Source organism: Lontra canadensis, unplaced genomic scaffold (assembly GCF_010015895.1).
Source record: "Lontra canadensis isolate GAN:19392208 unplaced genomic scaffold, GSC_riverotter_1.0 scaffold6, whole genome shotgun sequence".
Lineage (NCBI taxonomy): Eukaryota > Metazoa > Chordata > Mammalia > Carnivora > Mustelidae > Lontra > Lontra canadensis.
Genome location: NW_022631000.1, coordinates 22,004,956 through 22,018,389, shown reverse-complemented (window position 1 = coordinate 22,018,389; position 13,434 = coordinate 22,004,956). Strand labels below are relative to the sequence as shown.

General features: G+C 37.9%; 1 protein-coding gene across 3 annotated transcripts in view; it reads left to right on the top strand.

Moving 5' to 3' along the window:
- Positions 1-13,434, top strand: part of GK5 (glycerol kinase 5) — an 84,764-nt gene that overhangs the window by 22,450 nt on the left and 48,880 nt on the right. For all 3 annotated transcript variants that reach the window (XM_032852390.1, XM_032852391.1, XM_032852392.1), the window contains 2 exons: positions 9,923-10,054; positions 12,996-13,071. In XM_032852390.1, coding sequence (XP_032708281.1) covers positions 9,923-10,054; positions 12,996-13,071 — 208 coding nt within the window. The remainder of the gene's footprint in view (positions 1-9,922; positions 10,055-12,995; positions 13,072-13,434) is intronic.

Genomic DNA, 13,434 nt, shown 5'->3' with positions numbered 1-13,434 from the left:
TTTTGTTCTTAGAGCACTGAAGCTGCCCCTTACCTTAAGGCCTTTGTACCCTCAGGGGCTTTCTCCCGTCATGACTAGATTTTTCTCATCTTTCCAGGCCCAGCTCATATGCCATCTCCTCTATGTGAGTCCTTTCCTGCCATCCCATTTATAGAGTAGTATGTCCCCACCCCCCAATCCAGTCTCTGTCTTACTGTCCTTTCTTTCACAGCACTTACTACATTTCAAAGGTTTTGAGACATACATTTTTTCCAATTGAAATTTTAATTGAGATAAATATAGATTCACATGCAGTTGTAAGAAATAATACAGGGATCCCTTATGGGCTTTGCAGTTTCTCTCAATGGTAACATTTTACAAAACTATACTATTGTGTCTAAAATAGTATAATTATAATTATAGTGTCTATAATACTATAGTAGTATTGACATTAATATAGTCTATAGATCTTATTCAGATTTCCTCAGTTTTACCTGTATTCGTGTATGTGCATGTGTGTGTGTGTGTGTGTGTGTGTTATCATTTCTGTACGGTTTTTTCCCTGTGTTCATGTATCCGCCACCAGAATCAAAATGATGAGCATTTCAAGGGTCCCTCGTGTCCCTCTTTTGTAACCACATCCTCTCTCTCTTGTGCGCTTCCCCACACTCTTCCTGTCCCTCACTCCTTGCAACCACTAATCTGTCCTCCATTAAAATTTTTTTCTCACTCCAAAAATATTATATACATAGAGTGTTGCAGTATAAAACCTTTTGGGATTTGCTTTCTTCACTTAGTGTATTTCCCTGGAGAATCCAAGTTATATGTCTATCAATAGCTTGTTACTTTTTATTGATGAATTGTATTCAGTGGTACAGATGCACCACCCGTTCAAGGACATCTGTGCAAATTCCAGTTTTTGACTATTACAAATAGAGCTGTTTTGAACATTTGTGTACAGAATTTTATGTGAACATAAGTTTTCATTTGTCTAGGATAATACCCCAAGGGTATAATTAATTGCTAGGTCAAATAGTAATTGCATGTTTTGTTTCATAAGAAACTGTCAAGACTTTTTTCCAGAGTAGCTGCATCATTTATATTCTCACCAACAATGTGTGAGTTATAAGACATACATTTTTTTTTTCCAATTTAAAAAGGGTGATTTTTAAGCAAGGTGTTTTTGTTTGTTTGGTTAGGTTTTTTTTTTTTTTTTTTCAGAATTTTTTTTTTTAAGAATTTCTTTTTAAGTATCTCTACACCCAGTGTGAGGCTTGAACTCACAACTCCAAGATCAAGAGTTGCATGATCCACCGACTCAGCCAGCCAGGCACCCCAAGCAAGATGTATTTTTAACTGCTATTTTTTTTTTAATATTTATTTATTTATTTGACAGACAGAGATCACAAGGAGGCAGAGAGGCAGGCGGAGAGAGAGGAGGAAGCAGGCTCCCTGCTGAGCAGAGAGCCTGATGCGGGGCTCTATCCCAGGACCCTGGGATCATGACCCGAGCCGAAGGCAGAGGCTTTAACCCACTGAGCCACCCAGGTGCCCCTTAACTGCTAATTTTTAAAAATAATTTTAACCATCAATTATATCTTAGCATTATATTGCAATTTAAATAGCAGGATTTTTTTTCTTGGTGGTACATTCAATATTGGTTTATTTTACAGTCAGTGTCTCCTTAGACTATCTCACTTATTGATTTGATTACTTGTCTGTCTCTTCCCATTAGAATGTAAATTTCAAGAAGGCAGGGATTCTGCCCATATTGTTCATTTTGCTTTCTCAAGGCCTAGCACAGTCCTTGGTACATAGAAGGTACTCAATAAATATTTGTTAAATGTAAAAACAAAAAGTTAATTGTTCGTATGTTGAGTAAAACTGCAGTTGTAAGAACTCTCCATACTTTTTGTGTGCCTCCTCCAAGTATCTGTATTTTAATAGAAGATCCCTGAAGGATATTAAGTGTAATTTTTTAATAGAGGAAAGTATAGTGTTCTTAAGGAGGAAAACCTGCTTTCAGTTTGAGGCATTCCTTAAAATATAACATATCAGAGGAAGTATTATGGGTGGTCATTTTAAATATTTTCAGAAACTCTTATCTCTTAATAAGCAGTACAAAATATAAAGAAACACAGAAGGTTTGAACACTGAATAAGGTGAAAAGGAAGTTAAAAGGGTACAAACTTTCAGTTACAAGATGAACAAGGTTTGGGGCACCTAGGTGGCTCAGTGGGTTAAAACCTCTGCCTTCGGCTCAGGTCATGATCCCGGGGTCCTGGGATCAAGCCCCACGTCGGGCTCTCTGCTAGGCGGGGAGCCTGCTTCCCTTCCTCTCTCTGCCTCTCTCTCTGCCTACTTGTGATCTCTCTCTCTCTCTCTCTCTCAGATAAATAAATGAAATCTTTAAAAAAAAAAAAGAAAAAAATAAGATGAACAAGGTTTGAGGATCTAATGTATAACATGATGACCATAGTTGATAACACTGTATTATATAACTGAAATTTGCTAAGAGAACTTAAATGCTCTCACCAAAATGGAAGGGAAAAAAAATTAAACTGGGACTCATTGTTCCAAAAAAGGGGGACAAGACTGAAATGTAGAGAGAATTGAGATTATACATTTTCTTGATTGTTGTGTTTATTATTTTAGTAAATAAATACAATCTTTTAAATATATACATATATATTTTAAAAAATATTTTTGACAGAGAGAGAGCATGTGCATGTGAGTGGGGAGTTCCGGAAGGGCAGAGGGAGAGGGAGAGAGACAATCTTAACCAGTCTCCATACCCAGTGTGGAGCCTGGTGCAGGGCTCCATCTCATGACCCTGAGATCATGACCTAAGCTGAAATCAAGAGTTGGACACTTAACCAACTGAGCCACCCAGGCGCCCCTTTAAATATATTGTTTAGGGGAGGGGTGGGCAATAACAGAGGAAGAAAATGCAAGAAGTGGGTAAATCTCTGTAAGTGAATATTTTGTAAAATACCAGTTTCAGAAGTTGAATTGTCCATCTGCATTCATTTTTTTAATCTTTATTTTTTTATTTTTTATTTTTTTATAAACATATAATGTATTTTTATCCCCAGGGGTACAGGTCTCTGAATCGCCAGGTTTACACACTTCACAGCACTCTCCATAGCACATACCCTCCCCAGTGTCCATAACCCCCCCCCCCCTCCCGCCCCCCCTCCCCCCAGCAACCCTCAGTTTTTTTTGTGAGATTAACAGTCACTTATGGTTTGTCTCCCTCCCGATCCCATCTTGTTTCATTTATTCTTCTCCTACCCCCCTAACACCCCACACTGCATCTCCACTTCCTCATATCAGGGAGATCTTATGATAGTTGCCTTTCTCTGATTGACTTCACTAAGCATGATACCCTCTAGTTCCATGTCGCAAATGGCAAGATTTCATTTCTTTTGATGGCTGCATAGTATTCCATTGTATATGTATACCACATCTTCTTTATCCATTCATCTGTTGATGGACATCTATGTTCTTTCCATACTTTGACTATTGTGGACATTGCTGCTATACACAGTCGGTTGCATGTGCCCCTTCGGATCACTACGTTTGTATCTTTAGGGTAAATACCCAGTAGTGCAATTGCTGGGTCGTAGGGTGGTTCTATTTTCAACTTTTTGAGGAACCTCCATGCTGTTTTCCAGAGTGGTTGCACCAGCTTGCATTCCCACCAACAGTGTAGGAGGGTCCCCCTTTCTCCGCATCCTCGCCAGCATCTGTCATTTCCTGACTTGTTAATTTTAGCCACTCTGGTGTGAGGTGGTATCTCATTGTGGTTTTGATTTGTATTTCCCTGATGCCGAGTGATGTGGAGCACTTTTTCATGTGTCTTTTGGCCATCTGGATGTCTTCTTTGTAGAAATGTCTGTTCATGTCTTCTGCCCATTTCTTGATTGGATTATTTGTTCTTTGGGTGTTGAGTTTGCTAAGTTCTTTATAGATTTTGGACACTAGCCCTTTATCTGATATGTAGTTTGCAAATATCTTCTCCCATTCTGTCAGTTGTCTTTTGGTCTTGTTAACTGTTTCCTTTGCTGTGCAAAAGCTTTTGATCTTAATAAAATCCCAATAGTTCATTTTTGCCCTTGCTTCCCTTAACTTTGGTGATGTTCCTAGGAAGATGTTGGCTGCGGCTGATGTCAAAGAGGTTGCTGCCTGTGTTTTCTTCAAGGATTTTGATGGATTCCTTTCTCACATTGAGGTCCTTCATCCATTTTGAGTCTATTTTCGTGTGGGGTGTGAGGAAATGGTCCAGTTTCATTTTTCTGCATGTGGCTGTCCAATTTTCCCAACACCATTTATTGAAGAGGCTGTCTTTTTTCCATTGGACATTCTTTCCTGCTTTGTTGAAGATTAGTTGAACATAAAGTTGAGGGTCTATTTCTGGGCTCTCTATTTTGTTCCATTGATCTATGTGTCTGTTTTTGTGCCAGTACCATGCTGTCTTGATGATGACAGCTTTGTAATAGAGCTTGAAGTCCGGAATTGTGATGCCACCAACTTTGGCTTTCTTTTTCAGTATTCCTTTGGCTATTCGAGGTCTTTTCTGGTTCCATATAAATTTTAGGATTATTTGTTCCATTTCTTTGAAAAAAAATGGGTGGGATTTTGATAGGGATTGCATAAAATGTGTAGATTGCTTTAGATAGCATAGACATTTTCACAATATTTGTTCTTCCAATCCAGGAGAATGGAACATTTTTCCATTTCTTTGTGTCTTCCTCATTTCTTTCATGAGTACTTTATTGTTTTCTGAGTATACATTCTTAGCCTCTTTGGTTAGGTTTATTCCTAGGTATCTTATAGTTTTGGTTGCAATTGTAAATGGGATTGACTCCTTAATTTCTCTTTCTTCTGTCTTGTTGTTGGTGTAGAGAAATGCAACTGATTTCTGTGCATTGATTTTATATCCTGACACTTTACTGAATTCCTGTACAAGTTCTAGCAGTTTGGAGTGGAGTCTTTTGGGTTTTCCACATATAGTATCACATCATTTGCGAAGAGTGATAGTTTGACTTCTTCTTTGCCGATTTGGATGCCTTTAATTTCTTTTTGTTGTCTGATTGCTGAGGCTAGGACTTCTAGTACTATGTTGAATAGCAGTGGTGATAATGGACATCCCTGCCGTGTTCCTGACCTTAGCAGAATAGCTTTCAGTTTTTCTTCATTGAGAATGATATTTATGGTGGGTTTTTCATAGATGGCTTTGATAATATTGAGGTATGTGGCCTCTTTCCCTACACTTTGAAGAGTTTTGATCAGGAAGGGATGCTGTACTTTGTCAAATGCTTTTTCAGCATCTATGGAGAGTATCATATGGTTCTTGTTCTTTCTTTTATTAATGTGTTGTATCACATTGATTGATTTGCGGATGTTGAACCAACCTTGCAGCCCTGGAATAAATCCCACTAGGTCATGGTGAATAATCCTTTTAATGTACTGTTGAATCCTATTGGCTAGTATTTTGGTGAGAATTTTCGCATCTGTGTTCATCAAGGATATTGGTCTTTAGTTCTCTTTTTTGATGGGATCCTTGTCTGGTTTTGGGATCAAGGTGATGCTGGCCTCATGAAATGAGTTTGGAAGTTTTCCTTCCATTTCTATTCTTTGGAACAGTTTCAGGAGAATAGGAATTAGTTCTTCTTTAAATGTTTGGTAGAATTCCCCCGGGAAGCCGTCTGGCCCTGGGCTTTTGTTTGTTTGGAGATTTTTGATCACTCTTGCAATCTCCTTACTGGTTATGGGTCTCTTCAGGTTTTCTATTTCTTCCTGGTTCAGTTGTGGTATTTTATATGTCTCTAGGAATGCATCCATTTCTTCCAGATTGTCAAATTTGTTGGCATAGAGTTGCTCATTGTATGTTCTTATAATTGTTTGTATTTCTTTGGTGTTAGTTGTGATCTCTCCTCTGTCATTCATGATTTTATTGATTTGGGTCCTTTCTCTTTTCTTTTTGATAAGTCTGGCCAGGGGTTTATCAATCTTATTAATTCTTTCAAAGAACCAGCTCCTAGTTTCCTTGATTTGTTCTATTGTTTGTTTTTGTTTGTTTATTATTTTGGTTTCTATTTCATTGATTTATGCTCTGATCTTTATTATTTCTCTTCTCCTGCTGGGTTTAGGCTTTCTTTCTTGTTCTTTCTCCAGCTCCTTTAGGTGTAAGTTTAAGTTGTGTATTTGAGACCTTTCTTGTTTCTTGAGAAAGGCGTGTACCACTATATATTTTCCTCTCAGGACAAACGTTTGCTGTGTCCCACAGATTTTGAACCGTTGTATTTTCATTATCATTTGTTTCCATGAATTTTTTTTCAATTCTTCTTTAATTTCCTGGTTGACCCATTCATTCTTTAGAAGGATGCTGTTTAGTCCTCACGTATTTGTGTTCTTTCCAAATTTCCTCTTGTGATTGAGTTCTAGCTTCAGAGCATTGTGGTCTGAAAATATGCAGGGAATGAGCCCAATCTTTTGATACCGGTTGAGACGTGATTTACGACCAAGGATGTGATCTATTCTGGAGAATGTTCCATGTGCACTAGAGAAGAATGTGTATTCTGTTGCTTTGGGATGAAATGTTCTGAATGTATCTGTGATATCCATCAGGTCCAGTGTGTGATTTAAGGCCTTTATTTCCTTGTTGATCTTTTGCTTGGATGATCTGTCCATTTCAGTGAGGGGAGTGTTAAAGTCCCCTACTATTATTGTATGATTGTTGATGTGTTTCTTTGATTTTGTTATTAATTGGTTTATATAGTTGGCTGCTCCTACGTTAGGTGCATAGATTTTTAAAATTGTTAGATCTTCTTGTTGGACAGACCCTTTGAGTATGATACAGTGTCCTTCCTCATCTCTTATTATAGTCTTTGGCTTAAAATCTAACTGATCTGATAGAAGGATTGCCACCCCAGCTTTCTTCTGACGTCCATTAGCATGGTAAATTGTTTTCCACCCCCTTACTTTCAGTCTTGAGGTGTCTTCAGGTCTAAAATGAGTTTCTTGTAGGCAACATATAGATGGGTTTTGTTTTTTTATCCATTCTGATACCCTGTGTCTTTTGATTGGGGCATTTAGCCCATTAACATTCAGGGTAACTATTGAGAGATATGAATTTAGTGCCATTGTATTGCTTGTAAGGTGACTGTTACTGTATGTTGTCTCTGTTCCTTTCTGATCTACTACTTTTAGGCTCTCTCTTTGCTTAGAGGACCCCTTTCAATATTTCCTGTAGAGCTGGTTTGGTGTTTGCAAATTCTTTCAGTTTTTGTTTTTCCTGGAAGCTTTTAATCTCTCCTTCTATTTTCAATGATAGCCTAGCTGGATATAGTATTCTTGGCTGCATGTTTTTCTCGTTTAGTGCTCTGAATATATCATGCCAGCTCTTTCTGGCCTGCCAGGTCTCTGTGGATACGTCTGCTGCCAATCTAATATTTTTACCATTGTATGTTACATACTTCTTTTCCTGGGCTGCTTTCAGGATTTTCTCTTTGTCACTAAGACTTGTAAATTTTACTATTAGGTGACGGTGTGTGGACCCATTCTTGTTGATTTTGAGGGGGGTTCTCTGCACCTCCTGGATTTTGATGCTTGTTCCCTTTGCCATATTAGGGAAATTCTCTACAATAATCCTCTCCAGTATACCTTCTTCTCCCCTCTCTCTTTCTTCTTCTCCTGGAATCCCAATTATTCTAATGTTGTTTTGTCTTACGGTGTCACATATCTCTCAAATTCTCCCCTCGTGGTCCAGTAGCTGTTTGTCTCTCTTTTGCTCAGCTTCTTTATTGTCTGTCATTTGGTCTTCTATATTACTAATTCTTTCTTCTGCCTCATTTATCCTAGCATTGAGAGCCTCCATTTTTTATTGCACCTCATTAATAGCTTTTTTGATTTCAACTTGGTTAGATTTTAGTTCTTTTATTTCTCCAGAAAGGGCTTTTGTCTCTCCAGAGAGGGTTTCTCTAATATCTTCCATGCCTTTTTCGAGCCCGGCTAGAACCTTGAGAATCCTCATTCTGAACTCTATATCTGACATATTACCAATGTCTGTATTGATTAGGTCCCTAGCCTTTGGTACTGCCTCTTATTCTTTTTTTTTTTTTGTGGTGAGTTTTTCCGTCTTGTCATTTTGTCCAGATAAGAGTATATGAAGGAGCGAACAAAATACTGAAAGGGAGGCAAAGACCCCAGGAAAATGCGCTTTAACCAAATCAGAAGAGACCCCAAATTGTGGGAGGGAGAAAGGGGATAAAAAGAAGTTCAGAAAAAAAAAATTTAAAAAAGAAAACAAATAAAGAAAAAATATAAATAAATATATATATTAGATAAACTAGTAAAAAAATGTTAAAAAAGAAAAGGGTAAAAGTTAAAAAAAATTTAGCAGAAGAAGAAAAAAATAAAATTAAAAAAAATTAAATTAACCGCAAGACTGAAGAATCATGGGGAGAAAGCCATGAGTTCCGTGCTTTGCTTTCTCTTCCACTGGAATTCTGCTGCTCTCCTTAGTAGGTGAACTTTGTCTTGGCTGGATTTCTTGTTGATCTTCTGGGGGAGGGGCCTGTTGTAGTGATTCTTAAATCACTGAAGTGTCTTTGCCTGAGGCGGAATTGCGCCGCCCTTTCCAGGGGCCAGGCTAAGTAATCTGCTCGGGTTTGCTTTCAGGAGCTTTTGTCCCTTGAATGCTTTCCGTAGAGTTCCGGAGGACGGGAATGAAAATGGTGGCCTCCCAGTCTCTGGCCCGGAGGAGCCAAGAGCTCGGGGCCCCACTCCTCAGTGCGCCCTCAGAGAAAAGAGCCCAATCACTCCCGTCTCCTTGGCCTGTGGCCGCACTCTGAGCTCACCCAGCCTGCGACCAGTTCAAGGTAACTCCGAGCTGAGAGCTTATTCCTTGGCTCTCTGTAGCCGGCTTCCCCGTTCTAACACCTGCGAGCTCTGCGACACTCAGACACCCCCGATCCTTCTGTGACCCTGCGGGCCTAGGGCCACGCTGGCCCCGCGTGAGCTTCACCCCGGTTTAGCCTCTGGAGCGATGTCCCTCAGTGGAACAGACTTTTAAAAGTCCTGATTTTGTCTCCGTTGCTCCGCCGCTTGCCGGGAGCCGGCCCCTCCCCCCACAGTCTATCTTCCCGTCGCTTTGGATTCACTTCTCCGCCGGTCCTACCTTTCAGAAAGTGGTCGATTTTCAGTTTCTGGAATTGCTGTTCTTCTTCTCTTCAATGTCCCATTGGATTTGTAGGTGTTTGCAATGGTTTTATAAGCTATCTAGCTGATCTCCTGCTACCTGATGTAGTCTCAGCCTGCAACTTCTCCGCCATCTTGACTCCTCCCCCTCCATCTGCATTCTTATAGTAGGTGGCAGGATAAAGTTTTTATTCTTTTATTTATTTATTTATTTTTTACTCTGACAAACTTTAAAACTCAAAGCTGGCTTTCTATGAAAGACTTTTTCATTTTAATTTAAGATTTTGCTTACTAAGAAGTATATTTTAAACTATATATATTTCAGCTTTGATTGAGATAAGTACAGATAGTATTAAATGAAATCATATACCCCACATTTTAGGTACTTAATGTGTAGGGGAGTTTCCCTTATGGTTTAATACTGACTTCACTAAAAATATGTTTCTAATCAGAATATAACCTTCTCCCTTGACTCTCTCCCTTTTATTTTAAAAGACTTTATCTTGAACTTCTTGTGTTTGCTAAAGAAAGTCATAGTAGATATGTTACATTTCATATGTTAGAATACAAATTATCCACTTAGAGTAATATTACTTTACTTCTTTTCTTTAAGTGCTAAAAATCCTATAAGTAGTTGAATGATTCGTTTGTTATTGGGTTTGTTTTCATGTGTGTAGAATTAATATAGAAATATCAAACATCATTAAATGTATTTTCCTAAAATGTCTTTTTTTAATAGCTATTACAGAATTTCTGCCGAGTGCTGCACTTTTTTACTAGAAATAAACGATTTTTAACAGTCAGTTTGTTCAGTTTCACAAACCAGCATGTTTCTTTGAGATTGGCCTGGATTTTACAGAACTTGGTTGAGGTAAGGAAAGATTGTGTGTGTATGTGTGTGTTTGTGTGTGTGTGTGTGTGTGGACTATAGGGAATAAAAAGTAAAGGAATAACAATAGATTATTTGAGGGAAAATTAAGTGTCCACTACATATTGGGATGGAATACAGGAATCTTTACTCTATTTTTTTTTTTAACTTTTTATTGTAAGTCATAATACATATAGGAAAACAGACAAAACAAAAATTTACCACTCATTGATTGTGGAGCAAACATCTGTATAACACTACTTGAATCAAGAAATAGAACACTGTGATACTATGCATCCCATTTTCTTTCAACTTTTACTTTTTTACTTAGGTGTTTTTTTCCTCAACACTGTAGTTTTACCTGAATTTTTAAAAAATTTGTATTAATGTGTAAATTAATTTTCTTATATTTTCATTGCTATTTAGTGTTCAGTATATGATTTTATCACTATCCATTTATCCATTCTGTTCGTGTGCATTTGAGTTATCTCTATTTTGGGGCTATTATGAATAATGCTGTCTTTGGAGTATATATAAAAGCATTTCTGCTGTATTTATATATGAGAATGGGGTTTTTAGGGCATGAATGTGTATGTATATCTCTCTTCACTTTTAGTGGATAATGTCCAAAATTTTCCCACAGTTTTTGATAATTTATTTACCCACCATCAATCAATGAGAGGACTTCATATTTCATGTACCATCATAATTGGTATTATCAGTGTTTTTTTTAATTTTAGCCACTTTAGTAGCTAAATAGTGATCTCTCCTTGTGATTTTATTTTATTTATTTTAAGATTTTTTATTTATTTGAGAGAGAGAATAGAGAGCATGAGAGGGTAGTGGGTCAGAGGGAGAAGCAGACTCCCTGCTGAGCAGGAAGTCCCATGTGGGACTTGATCCTCCAGGATCATGACTGAGCCAAAGGCAGTTGCCTAACCAACTGAGCCACCCAGGTGCCCTGTTTCTTCCATTCTTCTAGGCACAAGGATTACTTCAACCCAGGTTAGTGATTGAGGTGATTCAAAACAGCTTCATTTCCTGTGAGAGCCTGTCTTTCTAGTTTACCCTTACTTACAGGGTAGAGCTATTTGGAGTCTTAACCGAAAGCAAGTTTGGGAAGCCCTAATATGGACTCTGTTTTTGAGTGGGCCTATCAGAGGACCTGACTCTCAAATGTTTTTATTTATTTATTTATTTGACAGAGATCACAAGTAGGCAGAGAGGCAGGCAGAGAGAGAGGAGAAAGCAGGCTCCTTGCTGAGCAGAGAGCTCGATGCGGGGCTCGATCCCAGAACCTTGGGATCAGGACCTGAGCCGAAGGCAGAGGCTTTAACCCACTGAGCCACCCAGGCGCCCCTCAAATGTTTTTTTGAAGGAACAGATGAACTTACTACTTGTCAGGCATTGTTGCTGCTTACTGAAATGCAGATTAATCTTTCTCTGATATGGAACAAATTTTAGAATTGCAGTTTCTAAATTTAAAAAGAATTTGAAATAAAGTAATATTACTTTAAGCACTCCATATTTAAGTGGTATAAAACCTGAATGGAATCTTCAAATATTTGTTATAAATAATCTACAAATGACTTCTTTTTTGGAGCTTATGTCACATGTTTTCATTTTATTGATCCTTTCTGCTGTTGAAATATAATTCACCCTTAAATGTATTCATTTGCTATTCTTTTATCTCATTTATTTAGGAGACATGTTTTAAGCATATGCTATATGCCAGGAACCCTCCTAGGTGTTGGACTTACCAATGTAGTCCTGCTCTTAAGGAGCTGAGGATCTAACAGGGAAGTAATGATGTGAGATAAGGTTTAGAAGATTTCCGTAGAGTGCTGGCTTGGACAAAGCCAGGAGCTGCTAGTCTTGAAGGACAAATGAGTTGGCGAGGTGGTGAATTATGATAAAGGGCATGGTTTCCACTATGTTAGTAATACTTCAGGGCACCTGGCTGGCTCAGTCAGTAGAGCATGCCACTTTTAATCTTGGGTCGTGAGTTTGCACCCCACATTGAGTATAGAGCCTATTTAAAAAAAAAAAAAAGATATCTCAACAATCATTTCATCGTCTCTGTTGGCTAATTTAAAGAGGTTGTGATACTTTTGTTTCCTTTGGCATGCTTTATGCTAAGGATTAGCACATTTTTCTTTAACATGCCAGATAGTCATAATTTAGACTTGGAAGGCCATAAGGTTTCTGTCACAACTTCTCTGCCATTGTAGTGCGAATACAGCCATAAATAACACAGAAACAGGTGAGCATGGCTACATTCCAGTGCCATTTTATCTATGGACCCTGAAATTTGAATTTCATATAATTTTTCATATGTCACAAAGTATTCTTTTTAAAAAAACAATTATACAATTTAAAAACCATTCTTAACTTGCTGTACAGAAATAGGCAGTGAGTTGGATTTGAACTGTAATCATAGTATACCATCCTGTTTTAGACTTTGTGTAGACATATTCATATGTCTAAGCTAAAAATATGTATATTTACTTTGTTTTTTCATCACAAAAGTAACACATGCTTCTTATAAAATTAAATCCCTTTTTACCTTACAGTAATTGCTTAGAACTGTTTGGGGTATATTTTAAAAATAATTTCTTTATATATATTCATTCTTATCAAAAAATGGGATTATATTGTATTTACTGATTGGCACTTAATCATACACTTCATAATTTAGCCTTTTAAAAAAAAGATTTTATTTATTTATTTGACTGAGAGAGAGAGAGATCATAAGTAGGCAGAGAGGCAGGCAGAGCAAGAGGGAGAAGCAGGCTCCCCGCTGAGCAGAGAGCCCAGTGTGGGGCTTGATCCCAGGACCCTGAGATCATGACCTGAGCCGAAGGCAGAGGCTTAACCCACTGAGCCACCCAGGCACCCCTAATTTAGCCTTTTTGAGTCAGTTTTGTGACGTTGTGTTTTCTAGGTGCAAAATGCAGTTGAAGAAGATAATTGCTGCTTTGGGACTATTGATACCTGGTTGTTACATAAGCTCACAAAAGGTAAAGATGATCTGATAGATCTATTTCAAGTAACTGAAATTTGATTGATAGAAATGATTCACCTAAAAAAGTGGAGGTTACTTTTTTTCCCCTTCCCTTATCCCAGACATACTGCTCCTTGGTACTGGAGTAACTACATGTTATAGTAAAGGTAGATAAATTTTAGATTTGTAAGGTGAGGGTGATTTTTAAATTGTGATGAGACCTCAAACACAAGATGGAGGAACAGTTTTAATTTCAAAAGTGGTAAAGACTCGAGTAGGGTAACAAATTTGTCCTTTGCAGCTGGGTAACTATAGGCAATCATATTACACCTTTGAACCCCTTTCCTTATCCTTAAACTGGGGATCAGAATGCCTTGGT